At 38.8% G+C, this 27,533-nt stretch overlaps 1 protein-coding gene and 1 non-coding gene across 2 annotated transcripts; both read right to left on the minus strand.

Annotated features, from left to right (window-relative positions):
* Window positions 1-6,394: 6,394 nt before the first annotated feature.
* trnaw-cca (transfer RNA tryptophan (anticodon CCA)) lies at window positions 6,395-6,466 on the minus strand. Its single transcript has one exon. It is a non-coding gene; the product is annotated as a tRNA-Trp (tRNA).
* Window positions 6,467-7,317: 851 nt separating this feature from the next.
* Window positions 7,318-27,517, minus strand: cul2 (cullin 2). The gene is made up of 21 exons (XM_022220673.2): window positions 27,376-27,517; window positions 26,096-26,234; window positions 25,590-25,692; window positions 25,388-25,482; window positions 22,203-22,308; window positions 21,432-21,514; window positions 19,726-19,822; window positions 19,102-19,212; window positions 17,733-17,895; window positions 16,290-16,414; window positions 15,800-15,907; window positions 15,512-15,571; window positions 15,270-15,398; window positions 14,994-15,080; window positions 14,670-14,822; window positions 13,467-13,544; window positions 13,313-13,379; window positions 11,105-11,307; window positions 10,874-10,975; window positions 10,667-10,783; window positions 7,318-8,118 (listed from the first exon to the last, which is right to left on the minus strand). The coding sequence occupies exons 2-21, from the start codon at window positions 26,212-26,214 to the stop codon at window positions 7,987-7,989; spliced, it is 2,238 nt and encodes a 745-aa protein (XP_022076365.1). The 5' UTR covers window positions 26,215-26,234; window positions 27,376-27,517; the 3' UTR covers window positions 7,318-7,986.
* Window positions 27,518-27,533: the final 16 nt, after the last annotated feature.

Here is a 27,533-nt window from a genome sequence, read left to right on the forward strand (position 1 = left end):
GAAAATTATAAACAACACTTGACATTGACTGTGGTCACAACAGGCACAAAGCACTTAAGCCTACATTTTAATGTTAATATAACATTCAATTTATCACATGTAGGCCGACTTTCTCTATCAAACAAAAACACTTTCAAGTCTATTTGTATTTATTTTTAGACATACAGTTTTAAAAAATAGTTGCATTACCTTCAGTCAAGCTCATTCATCACAAATTGTTTCAAACTTTATTGTTCATTGGCTGCAGTACATTTCTTAATCCACTCGTGGCACCAATTAGTCAAACCGACACTGCGTGATACATGAATGATACAATGAGGGAAAAGTGTGACACACACGATGGGGTCTCATCTACCCATCACTACTTGACATATATTCAGATTTTGCACTGAAGTCGTTCGTGGGGGGCCCCCAAGGTAAATTTCACTTAGGGCCCACTGAAGGCTTGGGCCGGCCCTGGTTGCATGTACATGCGTTTTAAAGGAAAGGTCGGTTTCTAGCCAAACACCGAGGTATTTAACAATGTCAGTTGGCAGCAGGGGAGAGGAATCCAGAAATTACAAGGAAAGATTAGTTTCCAAAGTCTTCTCTGAAACAACATAGAATATGATTTAGTTTTATTAAGCAGAAGTTTATTAAGAGACAGCCAGTGCTGAATTGAGTCAAAATCAGATTGTAATGAGTCATCAGTATCAGAAATGTTCGGTTTAGAGCAATAAATAATTGTATCATCGGCATAAAGATGAATATTACACTCTGTACAGCACAGTGGCAAGTCGTTAATAAAAATAGAAAATAGTAAAGGCCCAAGAGAGGAACCTTGAGGAATGCCTTTATCAATACCAATGAAATTCGACAGACTGCCCCTAAAGGACACACATTGGCGACAGTGGTAAGGATAGGAGTTAAACCAAAGTAAAGATGATCTAGAGAGGCCTATTGCCTGCAGTTTATCCAGAAGCAAGTAATCATCAACCAGGTCGAATGCTTTAGTAAGATCTAAGAAAACAGCTCCAGTACACGTTATTGTTGAAACCATCAATTATATCATTTGTAAATTTTAAAAGAACAGAAGTAGTAGAAAAAAATTTCCTGAAACCCGATTGGCTTTGAGACAGTAAATTGTTAATTCATTACTTCTTGTTACTTATTGATAGTTGGACAATTGATTGAAAATTATTTTCTCAAATATTTTCACATTGCTGTTAATTATAGAAATAGGTCTATAATTGTTAATATTTTGAGTATCTCCCCCTTTATACAATCAAATAACTTTTGTAGACTTCCATGAGCTGGGCACTTCACAAGTTGTAAACGACAGGTTAAAGAGCTCAGCCAATGGAGAGGAGAGGACATGAGAAGCAAGTTTGAGAAATTTACCCTCAATCCCATCAGGACCAGGACCACTGCTGGAAGACAAATGACCCATCGCCTTCAAAACATCTGCAGAGCTGACCAATGTAAATGTAAAAGAGCAATTGCAGGGTGGTGAACTAATGCTTCGATCCAAAGAAAAGAGCTAGGGTTCAACATTAGGTGTTTGGGAAAAGTGTAAAATAAAAGCATTTGAAATAACACCTGGATCGTTAACAATTTCATTATCAATCATGCTTCTATACTCAGGATTTCCAAGATACGTTCTTCTACTCATGGCTTTTACTTTATGTGTGAGCACCTTATTTACTCTATAGCTCATTTTACTCCTTTGCTTTCTTGCTCTCTATATGACATTCAGCCGATACCTTCGTAGACAACTTGCCTTATGTTCCTTCCTGAATACAACATTTTCATGATACCTATATAAACACCTTGCCTTATTTCTTTTCTTCGCTTACTGACAATACTTCACATTTTCCCTATATGACCGTGAAGTCCTTTCCTTCGCCTTCTTCCGAAACAACTAATTTTCCGTATATGTCCTATTCCTCCTTTCATTGCATTCATTGCTAAACAACACATTCTGTTGATATGTACTCTTGCACTGAAACTTTTATTCTTCTTCAAATACTTGTACCAACTGTCATTAATATGCATATTGCTCTCTACTTGTCCTTTTGACACTTCCTTCCGTTTCCTTAATATATATATATATATATATATATATATATATGGCATGCCGTTTAGGAAATTATATATTGAATGAAATTCGATATATATATAATGAAAGTCAATATATATATAATGAAAGTTGATATATATTGAATGAAACTTGATATATATTGAATGAAACTTGATATATATTGAATGAAAGTCGATATATATATATATATAATGAAAGTCGATATATATATAATGAAAGTTGATATATATAATGAAAGTCGATATATATATATAATGAAAGTTGATATATATATATAATGAAAGTCGATATATATATATATATATATATATATATAATGTTCAGATTTTCATTCAATATATTCCGATTTTAATTCAATATATTCGTACTTTCATTCAATATATATCGACTTTCATTATATATATATTTGTACTTTCATTCAATATATATCGACTTTCATTATATATATATTCGTACTTTCATTCAATATATTCCGACTTTCATTATATATATATTCGTACTTTCACTCAATATATATCAAATCTTTTTTTCCTACCGAGTCCCGGAAGGGACATGTCCGTCTGGCGAAGCGACAATGAAGGACACTCACCCGGACGAGAATTTTATTGAGTTTTATTTTGAAATCGGCCTGAAATACACAGACATTCAAGCAGTGCGATGCGCTAAGAGTCTGCCATGCAGACCAGCGATCCTGATAATGGTAAGTTTTATTTCTCCAACATCCTGCTGTTATCCTACTATGAATACGCTAGCTACAACAGTCCCATATCAGTATTATGAACGTTCCGTCAGCTTGCGTGGTCCAGACACCGGATCAGTGATCAGAGGTTGGCGTTGAACTATTGTTTGCCAGCCAGTTAGCCGCTGGTAAGCTAACAAGCTATGAAACAACTCCTTATAAAACCGGAGGAAAGGAGCAGCAATATTTCAGTCCAAGACCTGTATTCAGAACCGCCCACGCTGTTACACAATGACCCATTAATCATATTACTGAACTATATGGTAATCATGGAAATTTCCCTTGAAGAACCAGTGAACTCTTTGCGAACACATTTTAATTTATGTGTTGATTATGTTTCGTATCAGTAATACAAGTCTAAAAAACTGATTCAAATGATCAAATTAACACAATGAAGTAAAGAGTACTGGTAATCTGCAGCTATTTTCATAATTTCAAGGTAAAATTCTGATTGTTGTGTGATTTTCTAGCTTTGCAGATGTGGAAATCCAATGCACTGATTTCTTATACACAGATGTTTTTGGTGTTTTTTGTTGTAAAATAAAACAAGGCATTTATCACTGTTGGAAATTATTACAGGTATTATTTGTAACACTTTCTAACATTGTATGGACAAAGCAATAAATCAGTTAATGGATAAAATCATTTGTATTACAGATGCTATCAACAGCATGTCTTGTTCATTTTATTTAGTTGTCGGCCTTGGATGATGAGGTCCAGTTACCAGGAGCACGAGTCCGCAGCTTACTGGTTCCATCCTGCAGCTCCTCCACGCTGTCCTCCTCTCAACAGACCAAATCAAGTAAGATCTGTTTAGACTATGCAGACATCAACATGATCAGTATGTTATCTTTTGACTCATCCTAAAATCACAAAATAGAACATTTACTTTAAGTTAACTGTGTTTATGAAAATAGAAAATAATTACTGACAACTAGTACTTTTTGGTGCTTTTATGCAGGAAAAGGGAACCAGGAAGCTGCTGTGGATCCTCTGCAGTATCTGGAGAGGTCAGAGGAACGGTTCTTGGAACAGATCGGAAGACACCAAGACGTGACCTCTGCCATTCTCCAGAACATCCAGAAGATGAATGAAAACCTTGGTTGCACTGATGGGACGCATGGCGTCGGTGCTGGAGCAACTGTCCCAGAATTAAACTGCATTGTTGACTATTGGCTTTTCTAGAAAATAAATCTTTTTTAGTACTTCACCTGTTTTGTATTTTACTCATGCACTTCGGGTGAATAAACAGAAATTTGTGATGAGAGATGCAAATTTTGTCTATAATCTACAGAAACTTTATTCAGTGTTCAGTGCACACTTTTGTTACACACATTTTGACAGATAAGCAGTTGTGCTTTTCAAGTAGATTTTAGTCAGAAACATCAGTAGCATATGTTGTTTTTTTTACTGTTACACCAATCTAGGTAGATAAACTGCACTACTGCAGCAGACATATTATTGAAATGTGCTTCTATTATGTGTCTACATACACTGCTCACAAATAGTTATTCAACTTTTGGGTGAAATTGATGGAGAATATAAAAAGTGCATGCTGTAGTGATATATCATAATAGTAGGGTATTTAACTAGAAACATGCAAGAGTGATTTCCTCATCTCAAAATTTTATTGAATCAAAAGCTAACAACAGTGGAGGGTATGTCACAATAAAAATGTCTCAGTTTGGACAGAATAGCAGCCTTCAGCTAGCCTAGCCATGCTATACCCATGTTTCTGACGGCACAAGGGTCTAGGGAAGCTCGACAGGGAGGGAGGCGGGCTAAAAGGTTGTCTATCAAATCCCTCTGCAGCAATTGGGTAGGTATACAACCAATCAACGCAACGAATAGGCTGACGGAGTTCCGAGAGCGGATTGTGGCTAAGTCCACAATTATTAAGTCCCATTAGCTTCCCAACCAGGAGCTGTGGAGCCAACTGGTATATTAAGGATTTGCCATATCCTGTCGGCATAAGTCCAAATACGTCTTTCTTCTCAATGAAACACTTAAGTGCCGTCCTTTGTTTATCTTCCAAGTTGAATTTTAGTTTCAAATCTTTAAGGGTGTGGCCAAAGCCGAGTCGAAAGGTAACTGTTTATTGTGCACTGATTGTTTCTGTCAGACTCGTCACGCCTCTGTCGTCACTTTGTTACGCCCGCCTTCTGACTCTACACTTCATGGTGATTGGTCCGGCCAGTTTTAGGAGAATCCAGCCTCGAGCCTTATGGAGGGTAACTAGACCCACCCTGGCAGAGAATTAAATTCGTTGCCGTGGGTTGTCTAGCGCGGCTAGGCTAGCCTTCAGCTGAAATCCAGTAAATTTTGTCCCACCAGTGGCGTGATCATGGATGTGTCCAGGCAGCAGCTGACCTCTGCCTCGTAATTAGCCTTAAGACAAGCTATAAAGATAAACATAGATGTTATCATTATCATCAACATATGGTGCATGTGTTTAACCTTTAAGCTATGTAGGGATGCAAATGTAGTCGAAGCTAAGTAGCTAAGCTAATGCTAACATGTTCAGTGTTGAGAATCAAAACATCTCTAAAAATTACCTGTTTTCTCAAACGTAGTCGCCGTTCCCTGTGACAACCATGAAGACAGATAGATAATCACAGAAGAGCTCATCTGAAGAGCAAATGTCCAATAAGGTTCCTGTTTTTGTTTGCCCTTCCAGGGCTCAGTAGGAAAAAGTCTGAATATATGGAATGAAACTTTGAATAGATGGAATGAAAATCTGAACATTCTATATTCCGACTTTCATTCCATATATTCCAACTTTCATTCAATATATATTGACTATCATTATATATATATATATATATATCGACTTTCATTCAATATATATCAACTTTCATTCTATATATATCGACTTTCATTATATATATCGACTTTCATTATATATATATCAACTTTCATTGTATATATATATCGACTTTTATTATATATATATCGACTTTCATTATATATATATCAACTTTCATTATATATATATATCGACTTTCATTCAATATATATCAAGTTTCATTCAATATATATCGACTTTCATTCAATATATAATTTCCTGAACGGCATGCCATATATATATATATATATATATATATATATACACACATATAAATGTGTGTGTGTGTGTGTGTGTGTGTGTGTGTGTGTGTGTGTGTGTATAAGTAAACAGTATTTTAAAATTGTAAAAGTGGAATGAGGTGCAAACATTAATCCAATGTAATTACATGTAGCTGAAGACTTTACTTTTAAATATCATTGTTTCTGTTGCTGCAGAGCATCATGAATCCTACAAATGTATTAAGCTGAATGTAAAGATGTAAAAGAGTTCCTGATGTGAGGGACAAACTGTTCAGTACACTTCATGTTTATGTACAAACCAATTCAAAGTACATTCACAGAATATAACAGGCTACTCTATAAAAATGTTCAAAGTAGAATGAAGACTGATGTTGTTGCTGTGCTATACTGTATGGACTTATATCATATTATATCATATATGTTATGCTGGATGATCTGTGGTTGCGTTTTCATAATGTCGTGGTCACACTGTTCCAAATGAAAATGAATGACCCCGACGTGATTTGAACACGCAACCTTCTGATCTGGAGTCAGACGCGCTACCGTTGCGCCACGAGGTCCTACGTGTATTACGGTCTGAGAAAAGAGATTACAAATCCTACAGGAGCGGACAGTGTAGGACGTGGTTGATATTTACTGCAACGTCGTTATTAATAACAGACATGTGACTGCTCGACTCCTGCCTCTCAGTGCCTCACCCCGCTCATGGGAAGCTCTCCGATCACTGAACCACAGTCACTGTACATTACGTCTATACATCTCCTGTCCGCATATTTTGTATCACTGTAATTACGTCACTATCACGGACAGATGACAGTCCAGCTGTTTCCCCTCGCGCGTGCACTTGTGTTCGCTGAGTACTCAAAGCGCATGTGCGAACACGCAGTTTTATTCGTCTGCCTCATTACTGCTATTGATACATTTACACTGAGTTATTCACCACTTTCACGACATATGTGCTCAGTAATTTTACTATTTCCACTAGAATGTGTAATATATGCGCTTTTATTTCACCATGTGCAGTCAAATATTTAATATGCACATGATTATTTTAAAATAGATTAAAATGTCCATCCATCCTCTATACACCACTTTACCCTCACTGGGGTCGCAGGGGGTGTGGAGGCTATCTCAGCTGACTCGGGCGAAGGCAGGGTCCGATTTCTCCTCTCCACAGCCACCTCTTGTCAAGGATGCAATCATCAGTTCATGTGTTTAATCAGATTTGATCTTGATGCAGTAAATAAGTCGTTTGATTGATCAGCTTATTGATAAAAGCACATCACTGATAAGGTAATGAGTCAATATTACCAGTAACCTGCAAAATCTGTAATAATGAAAGTTCAGTAAGGAGCATATATTCATTGACAAACAACCTCCAAATTTCTCAAATGGACACACTTGACAAATGTTTACATAAAACCCTTCAGTGTTTTTATTTATTTATTTGACAAGCAGCAGGATCATGTTTGTCACCTCATTTTTTCTTTACATTTGAAAGTAGATACAATAGTCAGTATACCAGTTTTATTACAATATTTTTCCTAACTTCAGTACATTTAACAAAGAAAGAAAAATAAACACACGACAACTGCAAATGTGAGAAAAGAAAGCATGTTTTTTTTTAATGTGTGGCCACCAATGTGTCATTGATGTCACAACTAATTCTTTCCCCGGTTTTCTTTTTTTCCATGTATTTTCTGTCGACTAGTATGTTTATCAGCTCTTTCCTCTCAAACGGCTATAGGCATTTTCTTTATCTTATTTGACGCACAGGTGCGTGGCACTGGTGATGTTGTAAACAGCGTAAAAATCAGAACGTGGGTGGGGTCGGGAGGAGGGCCGTATGGGTGGCGGTGTCAGCTGTCTGTCTGATGTGACGCGATGACCTCTCTTGTTTTCAAAGACGGAGGCACCAGTCCTGCTTCGGTCAGCGCACGGGGTCACAGCGACAGTCCAAAACCTAAATGGATGAATGAGTCTGTTTTGTTGTTTGCTTCACGTTTTAAACCTGTATCTGCCAGTCAGTCACACGGGTTAACGTCCCGTGTGGAAGCGCTCCCTGGCTCGGCTCCTCTGCCTATGCCACGTAGCTGTATTCGTCTGCCGAGGTCTGGCTTCGCTCGATGTACTGCTTGTCAATGAGCACCTCGATGCACTTCTTGATCATGCTGATACTGGGGTTGAACCTGGCTTTGGACTGATTGATGACCTGCACACAAGAATGATAATAATGCAGAACAAGTTACTTAGATATTACAAAAAGAAGGAAGAGTTCTGCCACACAAGTCTGCAGAATGTACGTTTTCATCATTGTAATTCTCAACAAATTACTTTTGCAGACAAATTAAGCCTCTAACTAGGCCTGTCACAGTTATTACATAATTGCCTGATCTCAGCTAATTGAGGTGAGCCCACATTATGCATAACTGTTAGAATAATCTCCCTTCGCCTGAAAACAGCTGGATGATGCTAACAGACCAGTCATATTCCCATCACTATCTCCATATCTTTTTCCACCATTTGTGGCCCCCTCTTCTGCTGTGGCTTAATGGCACCAACTGTTTATCTCGAGGCCACTAACTTGAAATATTCAGCAGACTGGATACTGACAAGCATCTAAACCAAATGGAAACAGAGAACATTAAGGCTGAACAACATGCAAAAGAAAATCATGTAGTGATTATCATTGAAGATACGGCAGCTGTTATGTGAGTTACATTGTTATTGGGAATGGTTTCATTTCTTTTCCACTGAATTTGTACATTTTGTTATGGTGTTTTGACTTTTGTTGCAGTCAAATCACCAGGATTCCTTACATCTGTGGAATATGTTTTGTAGGCGCTGGTATCTCTGTAACACCATGTTACTTGTAGCACACATTATACATTTACAAAATAAATTCAGCTCATTTGATCTGTAGATTACACTTGTACATATTGCAACTGGATACCATTTGGATTAACTGTAGAGCCGAAGGGAGCGCAATAACTGGGAGAGGGAAATTTGTGTGATGTACAGCAAAAAGGTGGCAGCGAAATACCAATGGTAATAATCTAAAACTAATGGTGATGTAAAATAAACAGAAAAGGGCAAATAAATTGTTCATTTTGACTATTTGTTTAAAGATTAACTGTCAGCTAAACTTTCTTGAAGACTCACAAAGTTTAAATCCATCAGAAGAGCGAAAACAAAGGATATTTAGATGGAAACATGCAACATACATTCAACAAGCTAAACAGTTATTATCTGGAAGTCAATGTCGAATTCACTTATTCTATCAGAAGTTCTTGTTTTTTGAAGGAAAACAGTTTTTTTCCACTGAAGATAACATTAAATGAATGATAAATCCAGTCTAGACATTGCTAATGTGATAAATGACTATTCTAGCTGGAAATGGCTGATTTTTAATGGAATATCTCCATAGGGGTACAGAGGAACATTTCCAGCAACCACCACTCCTGTGTTCTAATGCTACATTGTGTTAGCTAATGGTGTTGAAAGGCTCATTGATGAGTAGAAAACTCTTGTGCAGTTATGTTAGCACATGGATAAAAGTGTGAGTTTTCATGGAAAACATGAAATTGTGACCCCAAACTTTTGCCTGGTAGTGTCAATATAGGGGGTTAAATTGTAAATCACATGAGACTAGTCTCGTGTGGAGGGCTTCAGATATAATGCTAGCATGCTAACATTTCCTGTTGAGCACTGAAGGCAAAGCACAGATGAGACGACTGGGAAAGTTAATGAAACACATTTCTTTTAAAGGGCTTATGAATGTCAGTGACAACCATCACATAGAAATTTTTAGACACTAAATAACCACCTGCCACTAACAAGTTGATATCTGTCAGGTAGGAACACCAAAGTCGATAGATTTATCCTTCAGGCGCCATGAATGTAAAAGCTCATGACAATCCATCAAATCAGTGCTGAGACAGGCCAGTATTTCTATCCCTTGAACCTCTCTCTGGTAGTGTGTATAATATTTTAATATTTTGCTGGTTCTAACTTGTCAAATGTGGGAATTTGCTGTAAAGCAGATATGTAGTAATGTTCACCGTCTGTTGACATTTTGAGACAGAATAATTATTTAATAATTGTGGAAAAAAAAGGGCTTAATTGATAATGGAGACATTAGGTGGAGTGCAGATGCTTCTAATATAATCATTTTGTATTCCTCACTGCAGAGAGACTTCTTGAAAGTTACATAAACTGTAGTCTACAACAAGTAGAAGGTAGGAGTGAAGCGGGGATATGGTAATCAAGCTGTTTTACCAACTTAACCAATGTAAATCTGCATATCTAGCTTGTAGTTGGTGTCAGCTGACAGACGTGTGATTTTCAGTGCAGATGTGCTCTGACATGATCCAAGCGCTTAGAATGTCATTCCAAACAGATCGCTCTACTATAACAGTGTTAGCTCACTGCCAAAGAATCTACCACTCGCATACATGCTGCAGCATACATACATTCAGCAGGGCACACGCATGTTTCTTTCCTTTACATACACATCTGATGACATGCTACTTTGTGTGTCTATTAAAAGTGTACAACCTGTTTTACTGCTCTGACTTCCAACAACCCTTCATTACAAACTTAATCCCTCCTCATATGAGCAAATTCCCCGTAAATCTCTCTGACATCTACCTCAGTAAAAAGCTTATTCTTTGAGTGGCATGTATGTACAAGCCATTTCCCTCTTTGTTTCCATCAACCTATCAAGTGTTCAAGTGGATTCAGAAAATGTCTCCACTCACCTCCTGGATGAGGGCATTGTGTCGGAGCACCTTGCGAGCTTTCATGATTCTCACTATAGCAGCTTGTAAATACATTTTGCGGTCTTCGTCTACAGCGCTCCTCGTCTGCTCCATTTCCTAAACACGAGACAGACGTGGCAAGTTTAAGGTACTGCACAAATTTACCACACATTGTCTGAGAAAAGACAGAGAGATAGACCGTCTGACCTGTGGAGTGTCTTTCTGCATTGATGTTGTGATCTTGAATTTTGTCCTTTTACTCGTGAAACTCATATTTAGTGAAAACGTGGACTCGACCTCAATCTCCTCCTGTGAACAAAGGGGAAAGCATTTTGTCTTGAAACAATCAGCACTCCTTTTTACACGGCTGGAATAATTTTAGTGGTCTGCAGACTAGCCAACCATCCTTTCAGTATTATATCCCACATGGCAGCTGACCTTTTGTGAGTCGTGGTTGAGCATCTTGACGTCCAGCAGAGACTTGATGGTCTTCTGTAGCTCCTTCTCGTTCATCTGGGTGCCGTCCTGCAGCTCCTTGTAGGTCACCGTCTGGCTGTTGTTGAAGGCCAGCAGCACGGCCATCTGGTAGGTGGTCACCATGGCAACGTAGGGCTTGGACAGGTAGTTCATCTTCACCTCACCTGTGTGACGAGAGGGGAAAAAAACAACAACATGCAACATAAGACTTTGCTGGTTTGAAAATTCCACTTGGCTGCATTTACACAACAAGAAAATAATTTGCCACTTACGATTACCTATTAAGGAGTGTCCACTGGAGTTATTGTAAAAATGCAACTATAGTGGTGGGTGTCGATCGCTATTTTTTGCTCGGATTTATGTCTGATGACACATAGGTTAGCCCATGAAACATCCTAACTTGTACACCCTGCTAAATTGTATTTATTCAGCTATCAACTGCATAGCGATGCATTGGATGTACAGTGGTCTATTGTCTTTCGTGGGGGTTATGTTCCAGATGGAAATCTGTGAAGTAGCGACCATATTCATTTTATTATTTCTATATATTTGAAGGCTTCATAAACCCTTCTCACACACCGCACAACACTGCAGAACAACACTATGCATGTAGCCTAGCCGCGCTAGACAACCCACGGCAACAAATTTAATTCTCTGCCAGGGTGGGTCTAGTTACCCTCCATAAGGCTCGAGGCTGGATGCTCCTAAAACTGGCTGGACCAATCACCATGAAGTGTAGAGTCAGAAGGCGGGCGTAACTAAGTGACGACAGAGGCGCGACGATTCTGACAGAAACAACCGGAAACAACTAGCCTAGCCGCGCTAGACAACCCACGGCAACAAATTTAATTCTCTGCCAGGGTCGACAACAAAAACGACAACAGTCGTTGAGCTCCATTAGCACCGACTCTAAATAATCTTTCTGTTAACATGTCTGTAATATACTTGAACTTCACCCATTGACTGAATAAATAAGGCTTCACCGAACTACTGCATCCTCTGATTTCCGGCGCTCTTGGAGCCTATTCGTTGCGCTGATTGGTTGTATACCTACCCAATTGCTGCAGAGTGATTTGAAAGACAACCTTTTAGCCCGCCTCCCTCCCTGTCGAGCGTGCCTAGACTCTTGCGTCTTCAGAACACGGGTCTAGCGCGGCTAGGCTACTATGCATGCAGCGATCAGACAAGGCCAGATGCTGAATGCTGCTACACAGAGGAGACTGATGCTACGGTCACTGAGCCAATCAGAGCCCAGCACTGTAACCTACGCATTTTATTTCGATTAAATATTCTTTTAATATGTTTTTATTATTATTTTTAATATCATTTTATAATTTTTTAGGCTACAAAATGCTTATTTTACTACAAAAATAATTAAAATAATGTAGCGATTGCAGAGCTGGTCGCTGTGACTGAACTGTTGTGCTGCAATGCACCATGGGTAGTTTGGGATGTTGGGGGTTTAAATGTCATTATCATGGTTTACGTTGGTGTTACAGTGTTATTAGTGTTTGTTTTACTGTGTTTTTGTGGTGTAATCAGTCTAGTTAGTTTTGCTAAGTGTTATGTTGTCAGGACTGAGTATGAAGTGTGTTTGATGACTTCCTGCCACATTTTCTGTAGTTTAGTTCTCTGTGTGTCAAAATAAAAGCATCTCCTAGTTGCAGAGTGCATAAAAAATAGATATCGTTTGTCCAGCATTGTTCTTCAACACTTACATACTGCAAAATCCCATGATACAGCAAAAAATCCGTGATACTAAATGCAATTTCAAAATCTGTGATACAGTGAGACTGCGAAAAGTGAACTGTGATACGGTGAGGGACCACTGTGTTTGTGTCCTACAAATAATCACAACTGGTTGTGACACTGATGTGTTTTAACATCTATCTGGATTCACCAAATTGACTGTTCAAATTGAGTTTTCTTGTCACTTTCACAAATATTTAAGTCAACATGAAAGAAAACAAACAAATTGCCACCGTGCAATTTAGGATATCTAGGAAAAAGTGCAACAAATAAACTAATTAAACTAAACAGAAACACTCCACAGTGTTGCCATGCACAACTATACACAACTACTCCTCTGCTGCAGTCACACATCCAGGTCTGTGCTGAAAATGGTGCATTATCTTAAAATCTTACACAATCCTTGCATATTTGTGTTACCTGTGCAGAGATAGTGCAGCCAGGTCAACTTCCTCCCACTGAAGTGCTGATTATAGAACAACTCAAACTGTAAAGGAAGGTAAAAGCAAAGGTTACCCCACAAAGTGCTCCTTTGATTAGTTTCATTCTTTTTAAATTCAGCAGAGCTGCTCACCATCTGCACGCTCTTCTCTAGTTCTTGAGGGATGGCGAATGTGGAGGAGGGAACATGTGTGAGAGGCCAAGCTCCAGCCTGTGAAGCAACAGCATATAACACAACATTATCTATTTATACTGAAAATGTGACACACAATCAGCAACCAGGAGAAGACTGGACTAGAAACTAAAATGTGCAACAAAACTAATAATATTGTCATTTTTAAACCCGCATGTGAAGGTGGAGATAACAAGACTAAAACTCCCAAACAAGACGTTAACTTTAATCACATGCTGGCTGGTATTAGATAGAGCCTCCAGAAAAACATGATTATGTGATCGCATGAATTCCCGCATTAATCACCAAAATGCCGCGGATTATGCGGGGGTCAATTATTTCCCAAAAGGCCGCACAATCCCCGTAAAACGGCGCATAATTCCCGCAAGAATCTCACATTTCCACGAAAAAAAGAAAAATATGCGGGTCCTGCTTGATTTCACAATTTCCGCATAAAATGAGAAAACTATAACCAATATAAATGGAGTTGTGAGTTTTTATGTGACGCCCGGCCTGACGTCATCAGTTCGCGCATTCACACACACTGGAGACACGAGCTGATGCAGAGCGTGGCGCTCAGACACGAAAAACAAGAATGGCGAATGCTCAAAGATCACATTTACCTCCGAATATTTCAGCCAGAGACCGGGCAAAACAGTACCCAGATTTACTGCACAAAAGTGGGGGGAAACTTTTTTGCACCCCGTGCAACATCATTCTGGAGCACCGAAGAAAATCAACCGTGTTGCAGGGAGTTTGCTCTACCTCAAAGTATAACTAAGCAGAAAGAATGTTTTATTTCTGAGAAATTTGTGATTGAGGAATGTTTAAGTCATGCTTAAGCTGATAATAAATGAAACACTGGCAGCACTTACTGTGATGTGTCTTGCATGTAGAATGTCTGTTTATCTTTATATTGCTATTTTTCATTCAGTGCTAGCCTAGTAACATGATGTAGGAGAAGAATCACCTTTTTTCCCAGTTCTTACATATTTCGCATCTTTTTGCATATTTCACAACTATTCGCATACTTTGCAACTTTCCGCAATTTCCCCGCATAAAATGGCATAAAACCCCCACATATTTATTCGCATAATCAAGGATTTTTGCCCGCGTTTTTCTTGAGGGTCTAATTAGAATCACATCAGAGTCCTCCTCACAGACCTGTAATACATAGATCTGGAAGCTGATCCCCAGGTCCACCACCGTCTCCTGTGTCTTGATGAAATTGTTGAACTTGTTGTTGAGGTCGGCGCTAACGCTCATGTCTGTGTACATTCTGTGTAGTTTGCTGGTAAACTCATAGCCACAAGCTTGCTGTAAAATTAGGGGCAGAGAGTGTATGAACAGAGGGGTCAAGAAGATGAAAAACAGTAAACAAAAATGAGGAAAGTGGGAAAATTTAAACACAATCATGGTGCATCCTAAAGGAGACACAGGCACCGTCACATCAAACATCTCAGTTAATAAAGCCCAGCTGTGATTTACCTTTAGTTTGTTGATCATGGCTTCTTCTGAATCCATTGACAATGATAAACCGTGTATTAACCGCTTTGCTAACATTCTGGCGTAAAACTGCAGAAAACAGAGGAGACGATGAGTATTTTGGGACTGTTGAAAATACTAAATATGGACACACTATGAGACAAATACTTTTGAACTATTTTAAGCTAAAAACCACTCAGATGCGTGACAGTACATTATCCCAGAAAAAAAAACAACAGAGTTTTTTTTATGCTCCATCAGAAGAGGCCTTCTCATTACCTTTTGAAAGATGTCCTTGTCATCTATGTACTTGAACACTGTGATGAAGCTGGTCAGCTTATCCTCCACCTCATTCTCGGTCATTCCCTTTGCAGACTTTTTCAGCAGATTGTCACAGTATTTCGCCAGCTGGACAGAGACACCAGGAGGGACATGACCTGATCAAGGCACTGTGGATATAATACTCTGTGTGTGTGTGTGTGTGTGTGTGTGTGTGTGTGTGTGTTTGTGTGTGTACTCACAAGCTCAGGGGCTTTGCAGATGGACTTGGGCTCCCTGAAGTTCACCACAGACGTCAAAGCCTGACAGACATCAAATAAACACATTCAGTCAAACCAGTTAAATTGCGAAACCAGCCTTAACACATTGACATAATTATACTTTTAACACATATGTAAGTGTAGTTTAGCAGTTACAGAATGTATACTGGCAAAAGGAACTTGCCAAAAACCTCACTATTGTCATCTGGTGACGGATATAATTTTATTTTTTTAATGAGGCACCAGCTATTGGAGTCTGGAGTTTAATACCTTATCGAGTGCACTCATGAAGTGCTGATCTCCATTTAGAACTGTGTTAATGAGCTGAACAAATTTACTGTGAACCTCCAGCACTGACTCCACAAACAGGGTTGGCATCTGGAGGAATTGGAGAGACAAAGATCGATCAGTGAGGACATTTCTGAGAGTCAAAAAACAAAACAACATTACCTTCTGTATTTGAACAAAAGACAACTAAAGACACAGCACTACAATGTCTCAGAAAAAAATGTTATGTTCTAATTATACCTCACAAAAGACAGAACAAAATTAGGATCGGAGTTTAACATGCAGTGTGTCATATTAAATTAAGCTGTCAAATTAGGCTATTTTTCAAGTTCAGTTTTTCAGTGCAGCAACTTGTGTTAAATGCAAAACAACTGAGAAAGGAAGAATAAACCTTCCAATGCTAGTTCAAGGGCACTCTGTAATTCTGCAGTGTGCACAGATGGAGATGTGCACACACTGCTGCATTGCTCACATTTTCCTGAGAGAGGTTACTGGTGCCTCGGATGCCCTCATTGTGGATGTGGACCTGCAGCTCCTGGATCATGTGAGGCAAACCATTGGACACGGCCCGCAACAGGGTGTACATGTTGGCCATGTCTAGACAAAACAATACCACAAGATACACAGTTTGATCTCAGTTACTCAGTGCAATGTGTGCACCGTGTAGCAGCATACATGAATGAATATGCTTTATGAATAATAGGGTTATACTTAACCAAACAAAATTGTATCTGCTCTTCAACCAAAAATCAACAGAGTAGCTCTACATGAACTAAATGGTCCATAGTGCAGTGAATGCAGTCTACCAGCTGGCCTTATTAGCAGAAATGAATTAGAAGTAAATATAAAAAGCTAGTATTTACAGCACATTTTATCATTTGAACCAGGTTATTTTACTGAAAACGTAACAACAGGCTCAGACCTACTCATATGATTTCAGAGAACAAACTTTATCAGCTTCTAATCATCAGCACAAGAACTACTGAGGAATACAACACAGACAAACCAGCCTACTTTTAACAAAATGCAGCCAGACAGACGACTTCTTTGACACACTGTCATTTAGTTTGTAGCTTCCTCTAAATAAAGATTAAGAAAACAACCTAAACAATAAATAAATTAGGCTGAGCAGTGTGCATTAAGTTGGGTGACTTCAAAGTTGTGAAAAGGTGTAGTTGTTCACAGATAATTTGTTCCTCCTGCTGCCAAATAAATACATTAATCCTGGAAAGCTACTGATGTTGCACATGTCTCCTTATGAAACTAACAAGAGTGACTGTTTATGAGAGCAATCAACAAACCAGTCGACCTGGAGACTACAGCCTCAATGTAAAAGAGCTTTTGCAGCTCTCAGAGGGATCTCTGGAACTGCATATCAGGAAAACAAGCATTAGGACCAGGGCACCAGACTCCCACCAAAACGGACGCATTCGACACCTTTTTTGAGTGTGCGAGTTAAAATGTCAAGCAGTCGCATTGTGTGAGGGCATGGTGATAATTAAGCTGAACTGGTGTCACTCTAACTGGCAGAAGCAGCTACTGCATTAACCCAAGTGTTGGAAAGTAGTACTTTTATAACTTTGGTATACTGTGGTATTTACACTTACTCCACAGCACGCAGAAAAAAATCACTCGGTTTCACCCAGGACAAATCAGACACTACAACGCCCTAGCTTAACTCTTTTCAAAAATCATTTTTGGTCACACACTTATCTGAGCAGTGCAGCTACCAACCAGCAGCTACTGCAGCCTGCAATGTGGGGCGTTTAGGGAGCACTGGTAAATTGTAGTGTCTATCGATAAGAAAATGTTTGGCAAGCAATGTGTTTTGCCTGTAACAAAGTGAGAGGTGCGACCCAATGAGGAAGTTAGTCTGGAGCCCCGATTAGGACATAAAAGAAAAGAGTGAACTGACCGTCTCTCTTCTCCTGTCGAATAATGCTCTGGCACTCCCCATGCAGGAACTGCAAATGATCTGCCACCATCCTCTGCTGGCATTCGTGGATGACTTTGGCATAGGAGCTGGGGTGCAGGTACTTCCGACATCTCACCTCTTCGTCTTTCAACCGCGCCAATACCTGGAAGCAGAGAACAATGCAAAGACAGGGGCAGATCGTTTAGTTTCATTTAAATAGAATAGAAAACAATATGTCAGTGGGTTATGTATCATAACTAATCCTGTGTTGTATATCACATACTTCTTTCATTTTCTCTAAGAAAGTGCAGAATATTGCATACTGCATGCACTCAATTAGGACATACTTCCTTCCTTAACTTTTCACTATCTTGCTCAGACATCCGTAGCAGTCTGTCATGCAAAATAAATCATCTGTCCGTGTCTTCACTGTGAATCAGTAGCAGTGTGCACAGCTAATTTTACAGACGTATCCAGGGAAATTACACAGTAAACCAAACACTCCATAACAACTCGGTATGAAACAATGCACTTCAATTGTAACTTTTAAACCTTTCAGGACACACACATATCCTAAAACTGGCATTCCCTACAAAATACTTTGGCCACAAAGCTCTTTGGTGAAGGACAGTTGAGGTTTATACGTAAAGTCTTCATGCAGTATGAACTTGTCAGATACATGTAGCGTGCAAAAAATAAATAAGGAAGGAGCAAAAAATATGCCTCTCTAGTTTTAAACTGGATAAGACAAATGTGTGCTTGTAACGGAGCCTGTCCAGACAGGAGGGCACTGTAGAGAGCTATACAGATGGTGCTGCTCTTTAACAGTCATATCACACACCAATCTTCCTATTAACTTGACAACACAGTAACAGATCAAACAGGAGAGTAAGGCATACTGTCCTAATGCCTCTTAAAGCTTTAATGATGATCCTGTTTACAGGCTGGAGGGATAAATGTATCAGATAAATCTGATTAATGCCAGAGTGAACAAATGAGAGAGAGAAATAAAGAAAGGGAGAGAGGGAGGTCGAGGCAGCTGAACTTGCCCAGGGGGCTATAATATCAGTCTTAGTGGGTCAATGGTAGAGCTAATACTTAAGATTAAAACCCTTATGTCACCACACTGACATGACCTGACAGTTCACACACACACAGGCCTTGAGTGAATGCAAACACATGCATAGTAATCAGAAATCCAGCACTGATTATACCCAAACCAACTGAGCTACATTTTAGGTTTTTAAATCCATGCAGATCACAGGCAACTAAAAACAACAACAAACGTAAAACACATGCTAACTGCAGGAGCCTGTACATGGCAACGTGAACCTCTCCAGTGTTCACATACTTTCATTATCTCTCCTACCTTCTCCATATACTGTGAGCAGTTGGATTCCTGCAGTAGATTGGAGGCTTCCTGTTTGTAATATTCTCCTGTTTTTGTCAGAAATGGCCCTTCAAAGATTTCCTGATAAAACTGCAACACAGAAAGAAAATATGGCACACGATGTAGTAAATATGCTTATACACAGGTGGCAACTGTAATTTTGTGGATAATGCTAAATAATTCATTTAAATACACTACCGTTCAAAAGTCTGGGTCACTTAGAAATGTCCTTATTTATGAAAGAAAAGCAGTTTTAAAAAAAATAATATTAAATGAATCATAAATCCAGTCTAGACATTGCTAATATGGTAAATGACTATTCTAGTTGGAAACGGCTGATTTTTAATGAATATCTCCATAGGGGTACAGAGGAACTATTCCAGCAACCATCACTCCTGTGTTCTAATGCTACATTGTGTTAGCAAATGCTGTTGAAAGGCTGATTGATGATTAGAAAACCCTTGTGTAGTTATGTTAGCACATGAATAAAAATGTGAGTCTTCATGGAGAACATAAAATTGCCTGGGTCACCCCAAAATGTTGAACGGTAGTGTACATACAACTTCTACAAAAACTGAATGACAGAGTTATGTGTTGTCTCACCTTTAGTGGAAACTTCTTCTTGTACTGTTCAACATGAACAAAGGAGTTGATGACCCCATGGATTACCTTCTGGTTGGGGTTCTCGCCACAACGATCACTGTAAGAAATGATGAAACTGTTTTAAGGTCTTGTATTTTGACAGAATTGCTGGGCACTGGAATTGTTAGTATGGTGAAAAGGCTGCTTTTCTCTGAACAATTTAAATACACAAAATTAGACCATGTCTCCATACCAGGGGTACCTTAACAACTGACAGGACCAAGTCAATGTCAAAACTCTCAAAGAATTATGAAACATGTTTTTCCAAAAGCACCATATTCTCCAAAGATACTGTAGCTGCTTTATGTAATGGAGATACTGGTAAACAACAGGAGTGTAACAGTATGTGCATTTGTCCTAAATTGTTTGGTATGCAGTGTTTGGTTAAATCTCGTGATTCAAACAATTACTGTCACAAGTCTATATTTGTCGATGTGCTCATTTTTAGAAAAAAAAACTCTCGTGCCCATGTTCCACCTGTAACGTGTTGGTAGTGCAATGGTTGTTGCCATCAGCTGTAGCATGCAGGCGGAGTAGCCTTAAAAGCTGGACACACACTGTGATGTACATGTAACGTTTTAACTCACACTATACGTTTCTGTTGGCCTTCCCGCCAAACCAGAATCTGCAACTTCTCTGCTCACAGTGCACAGGTCAATAAACAGACCACCATGAAGTGCTCACAATGAAAACTGAGCCTCCTCTATGTGCTGTCCAGTGACAATCCCAGTGAAGCCTTTTCAAACAAGATGGGTATGTCCTCAGTGCTGCTAATAACAGAGAAAGGCGTGTTGTTTTGTACACTTCTACCACTGAACTTGAACTGCTGCCTTTACTCGTTAAATAAGTTATGAGTATGTTGCACTTGGCCTAATGGAGAATTTTTGATGTATTTTACACTTGAAGGTGAACAGGTCAGAGCCTTCTGGTATTTACAGCATGCCATGCATTTTGCATAACATTTACACACCTACTTGCCAGCATGTGGATTTGTGATGGCAGCTGTGAATTGTGGAAAATAAAAATGCACCAAGATTTGTGCAGGGAGATATGAGCTTGACTCAAGGACTAATTACAGCCGAACAAAGATCTGAAATTAATGTCACAGAGCATTTTCAAAGTGGGAAGGAAACACCTCAAAGTTATCTATGCTTCTCAAAAACAGGTGTCCAGATCTAGATATAGAAATCAGTGCAAGTAAGGTGAATTTTATCTTGCTTGGGCTAAAGGATCAATAAGTTATAAGGTAAGTTGGGTGTTGCTCATACCATTAGTAAGCTGCCGTCATTATAATTCAGCTGTTAAAACATAATGTTGTGCACATTGTGTGTTCACTGCAGTTTCTTTAAATCAAACAGTCTATGTCAAAATATACTATTTTACTTGATTTTTGTTTTTTTTTGCATAATCCTAAAATTTTAAAGATGTTGGCTCCTACCAGATTTTTGGTATTATGACATCTCTAATCCAGACATTAATAATATGGAGCCATAGAAAGTAGGCAATACAGTAAAGACAATCAAGGACAAAAAACCCAGATTAGCAAAACATCTCATAAATTAAAATAAACCAAATAGGAAAGCCAGGATTAAAAAAATCATTTCTCCTATCCACCAGTGCAGAATGAGGGAATACTCCTCGTAGCTCAGAGTGCATGTGAAACATACTTTTTGATTTCATTTAGCAACATCCGGATGAGGACAGCCTGTAGGGGCTCGATCATTAACTTCCTCCACATGTCTAGCGCCAACTGCAATGACAAATAAAAGACAACTTATTAGCAAAATGCAGAAAGGTTATTCTAGAGAGGCAGTATAAAGAGAAATGTATACCTGAATGTGAACCACAGACGTTGAACCCCAACAACCTCTTTGTCATTCTGTGTGTGCTGTTTTTGTTTGTATTTAATCTTAGACTAATGGGGGAAGAAATACACATCACTCTGGCACAACATTATAACCACCTGCATAACATTGTGTAGGTCTCCCTTATACTGCTAAAAGAATTCAGGGCATGAGGTGTCTAAGACATTGGCAGTGGATATTTATGTCCTTTGAGTTGTGGGGTAGGGCCTCTCTGGGTTGGAGTTGTTTTGGTGAGTCCACAGATGTTAAGTCAGATTGGGATCTAGAGAGTTTGGAGGCTTGTTCAACACCCTGGATTCTTTGTCGTGTTCCTCAAGCCATGCCTATGCAGTTTCACTGGCACAGTTGAGTCGAACTGACGTGAAGAGTTGTACAAGGACTGCAACAATGTGTAGGTAGGTGGCATGTGCCGCAGCAACACCCACAATAATGTCAGAACCCAAGGTTTCTCAGCAAAACATTGCATTGCAACAACACAATCAATCAATGTTGTCAGTGGTTTTAATATTGTGGTCGATCGGTGTAGGTGTGCAGGAAATGTTTTTTTGCCCATGTGAGAAAATGAGTCAGTACCTCTCCGATCTCCATGAGTGGCTCATTCATGTCCACTCCCCCGTAGCCGTACTGCAGGTCTGCTTCTGTTAGTTTGTTCTTCTTGATGAACTGAGTGTTGAGATACCTAAAGAATGTGAGAAGGGGAGGTTAAGATGTGAAGACATCAACTGCATCTCAAGGACTTGAAGTAGGAGTAATCTCATGTCTCATATATGTGTCAAGAAACACAAATACTACGAGAATGCTGCTGGGCCTCCGGTTTCTAAGTTCAGTCACTCATGGAGGCTTCGCTAGACTGTCATTCTTTTGACACACTAATGGTGTATTCAGACCAACAGTAAAACAGCAACTTGCTGCAAGTTTTTGTCAAATGGAGTCGACAATATGAAGCCACAACTGATGCTCATCAATTACCACTGTATGACGCTCAACCAATCAAACCTGAGTTGGACTCAACTTCACTTCAATGACACGGTGAAGCATCAACCAACATTATGTCTATGTTTCACTAAAACATATCCTTGCTGTTAGCCAGGTCGGAATGTTATTTAACTCTCTCATTTTCCTTTAAACCCTTGAGCAAAACTTCCAACGACAACTCTGCAAATATGTAGCTGGACACACTTTGCCATTTTGTTACTCTATCCCTTGTACTGTAAACATAACGCTTACTTAATGTGTGACTATTTAATGACAAGCTGTAATAGTCCAGAACTCCCAATCAATTAATAACATATCTGACAGAAAGCATTTTCAGAAAACATTCAAGATATAAATACAATTTCAAAAACACTGTTTATTACTGCGGGGAGTTATATTCCCTTCAGAGTTAGGACATAACAATTTGTGTTTGGCATTTCAGGAAATTACAGATTAACCAATATTCCAGTTATATTTTGTTCAAGAGGTTTAATTTCCGGAATTTCCTTGCACACTGTGTATAATGACAATAAAGCTTTCTCATCTTCTTATCTTATCTTTACTAAGCACTTCTTCCAGCCAAATTAATGGCAGTGTTGACATGGAATGGCTACCCGATGGACAAAGCAAAATGTTGACATTAGTATTAATAACTGCTAATAACTGCTATCATTAACCAGTACTAATATACACAAGCAATTCATGTCTTTCTTAAAGATTAGAAATGGCTTATTAACAATTGTCAAACAGATATAAAACTGTATAATACTAACTTAATATATGAATGAAGGAACCCTTCCTAATCTTAGGCTTATTAAATTTTTTTGGATACATCAACAGTGAATAATTGACCCTTGTATAGTATGAAAGGTGTTGGTCAGAGCACAGTTCCTCACTGAAATGTCAAAATTACTTCTTTTACCCGAGCATGCAGCTCTACAGAGTATTTTAGCACACTGTGTTGTTTTCACAGCCCACACATTTACTGTTTGTTTGTGTCTCTCTGCTGTCATTAACCCCCTGTAGGAAGCTGCAAAAAGCTCTGAGAATACCACCGTGCACTACCTGCCTGGCACCAAACAGTAGACACACAAAGTGATTTTGCCAGCTGGTGTGCATGGTTAACAGTTAGTAGAGCTAACAGAACAGACTTACTGCAGCCCTCATTGGAAACGTTTTAGTATTGCAATGAGGCAGATTCATTTTGTACTGTCACCAGTTCATATGGTGGATACTCTGATGCTGAAATGCATCTAGTGTCAGTGGGTTTCATGAGCTCTTGTATTTGTCAAAGGATGCAAAGAGCAAGTTGCCAGCACGTCTACTTCCAGACAGACTAACGCTCATCATCAAGCTGATCCAGTCTGCCTTAAATGGCATGTACAGCCATGGCCATAAGTTTGGACACAAGTACCATGATGCTTGTGAATCTTAGAAAATACCACAAAATTGTCACTTACAATATAAATACCAGTCATAGCCATCAACCCAAATGAAATACAGATATTTCCAGTGCATAAATTTGATGTTTGACAGCAAATAGTATATGAAAAACTTTCGTCAGTCAATGACAAAATTTGTGCAACAATTTGCAGTTAATATTCCAATGTCAATATTTGCTGTCAAACATCAAATTTATGCACTGGAAATATCTGTATTTCATTTTGGTTGATGGCTATGACTGGTAAGTGACAATTTTGTGGTATTTTCTAAGATTCACAAGTGTCATGGTACTTGTGTCCAAACTTATGGCCATGGCTGTAGTCTTCACAGCTGTGCTAGCTGCCTCTATCCATGGCATAGCTATCACATGCCTGATTTCTCTGTTACAATCAAACTTTTACAAGCATAAAACAGCAGCATGAAGTGCTAAAAGACTAGTGATGGAACCTTAAGAATTCTTATTGAATGTCTTCATGGGATGCTTTGATTCAGTTGGCACATCAGTCCACCTCTAATGTATGATGATTACCATCTGACAGGCCCCAAACTTACACATTTATCTCATAAATAGCTATATAAAGGACAATATGCAATTCTCTTCTATAATAAGAACTCAATACTGCTATGTCACTACTAAAGCCACGAGACTTACTTTCTCTCTTGCATGCACTGACATAATAAATTACAAAGGCATATGTATGCGCTGCCAGTCTGGTGGGAAGTACACATAAAAATAGATTTCAAAGCTCTCCAAGGGAGTATTGATTTAGAACAAATCAGGACACACCAAATTCCTGTTGGCACCTCACACTATGCTTTTCAAGGTAATATTTTAAGTGTGGATAAACTGTAGGAAGGATTATTGGAGCTTGTGAGGGAATAAAATTAGCACAGTCTGCATCTAAGGACCCTGACACACTGAGCCAGCTTCAACGAATTAAGACCTGACAAAGATGGACACATGTATCAGCTTGTACCTTACTTAAATGCACAACAGTAAATACAGCCAACTGACGACAGACATGTTTTGTTCACTCTGGACCCGGTAGCCTTCATTAGTACTTCAGCTACATTGTAATACAAAACAATAAACATTTTGCCATTTCAGGAAAAAGTCTAACCTTGTACTCAAAATACAAACTAAAGATGAATCTGACAAAAAAAAAAACTGTAACTGTATAGTTTTGCTTTTCTACTTGCATGATCTTGTGTTTATGAAAAAATAAAGGTGGAGAAAAAAAGGAAATAGTAAGGCTGAATAAACCTTGTGACTCACTGATAACAAGTGCTATATAAGCATATCAAGTGGAAACAAAAGACATAAAAAGCGGCAGGATTACCTGTACAAGCAATCCATGTAGTCAGCTCCTTTGCTGTACTCGTCCCAGTATCTGTGGTACATCACTAAAACCTTCTCCTCTGAGTCCAGAACTTTCTAAAATACACACAAACATTGCAGGCATTATGGAAAGCAGGGCTATGCAGCAGTACAACAAAATGCACTTTTTTTGCAACCACAAGAGAGCTTTTGTGAGCGTTTACCTTGTATAACTGCCGAACATGATTCTCAAGAAAGACCTTGGTCTCTGTGTATAATTTTTCACCCAGAGGCTCTGGGTATGCAACACACAAGGCATAGATGTCACTGGTGTCAAAGTTCAAGGATAAATAATAAGGATGAACATTGTTTCATTGTGTCTGCATATATGTATGCAGTTAATAAAGGCATAGCATGCATTAAATATAACATTAAGTGATGTTATATTCTCAGCTTTTGTCAGAATGAAAAGCTCTACATTTTTTTTCCTGACACTTAACACATTAAGCATTGTACCTGCTTGCAAAATTGCTTCAAACTATTAGTGTCTCACTGAATTACCAATATTTGTTGTTTAAAGTCAAACACATTCAGCTTTACGCAAAGCAGGAAACTGCTTTACTCTACTGAGCAGCTGTGTGATGTAATCTCCATAAACCCTGCTTTGAAACCTAAACCAAATCTTGTAGTGCAGTTTATATTTCATTATGGAACCTGTTGGTAAGGATACGAGAATCGATCATTCCACGTGGCTCTCTCCACATAGTCGAGCATCACAACAGCCTTGATTGTCGTCAGTAACTTGTTCCATGTCTCGTCAAAGTCCACCACCCGCGGCTTTAAGGACATTGTACAGTTTCGCTTTCAGCCTGACAATACAAAGACACACATACAGGAATGAGTAAAGGGATTAAAAAGGGAACTGCTGAGATCTTGCATTCAGTTTCTTTATTAACTGTGTAACCATTCACCAGTCAGTACTAGAGTTTGGCTTGTTTAAAGACATTGAGCCAGACATATGTAGCAGTGGCAACAAAATGAAAAACACCTTAGCACGGTGAAAAACCTATATAATGACAAAAATGTATTTGAAGAATAACTTTTTTAAATTCTTTAATTGAATATATCATAATCACAGAATTAAGTCCTGACCTCGTCTTTTTTAATTTCAACATTATCCATCTTTATAAAGACTTTAAAATAACATTATTTAAGAGCACCTGAACTGCACAGTTGCCAGGATATAGGGGAAAATATACAAGCACGTCAGCAGAAATTACTGGAACGATAACTAGCCTGAATGAAAACATCTGCTCAAATTACTATGATAGCAACAGATGAGATCAACATTGTAGTCAGGTTCATAGCGATAATACAAACGTTCATAAACTGTGAACGAATCGGGGTAATCATCAACCAGTAACAATAACGTCAAATTGACCGAACGACACCTTCACATATAATAATTAATAATAATATCAACTTCTGGGTCTGTGCCAGAAGAATCATAGATTACATTCCAAGTAAGGGAAACTGGGCCCTGTGTTGTTTCTCGTCATTCAAACCAGTTGATTTCACGTCACAGAAAACATTGCAACATCATCATGCAGTTTTTTTCTTTCTCGGCAGTTTACATTTTATAACGTTCGTCTCACAAAAACAGACGTTACTGTTCCTCAATAAACAGTCTTCCTGCAGTCATGATAAATGTAGCTAAGTTAAGGTTACTAGCTAGCGAAATGCCAATCCCAAAATAGGATGGCGAGCTAAACGGCTAACTAGCTTCCAGCTAGCATGCTACTTCTTCCTGCTCAAGTCCGCACAGTTTGGAGGCATCAGCTAGCAGCTAGTCGGCTAGCAGGGAGCTAACGATAGCTCAGCTATCGCTAGCAAATTGTCATCATCTTGGCAATATCCCTACATTCACACTGACAGCTCGGCAAAACATTGTGCTACTGTTAAACAAAACAGGTTACTGAGGTCAAGCAAGGACTTTTAAATAGTACATACCTCTGTACAGTAATTACTTGTTATAAAAGTCAGGTTTCTCCGCTGTCACAGGCTTGATTTGTCTCACTTACAGGTCTTTCCTACCTCTTGGGTTATACCATTGTGTTAAATGGGGAAGTTAACTAACAGGTCTAATTTGGTCAGAAAACACACATTTT

The sequence above is a fragment of the Acanthochromis polyacanthus genome, chromosome 20, assembly GCF_021347895.1.
Source record: "Acanthochromis polyacanthus isolate Apoly-LR-REF ecotype Palm Island chromosome 20, KAUST_Apoly_ChrSc, whole genome shotgun sequence".
Lineage (NCBI taxonomy): Eukaryota > Metazoa > Chordata > Actinopteri > Pomacentridae > Acanthochromis > Acanthochromis polyacanthus.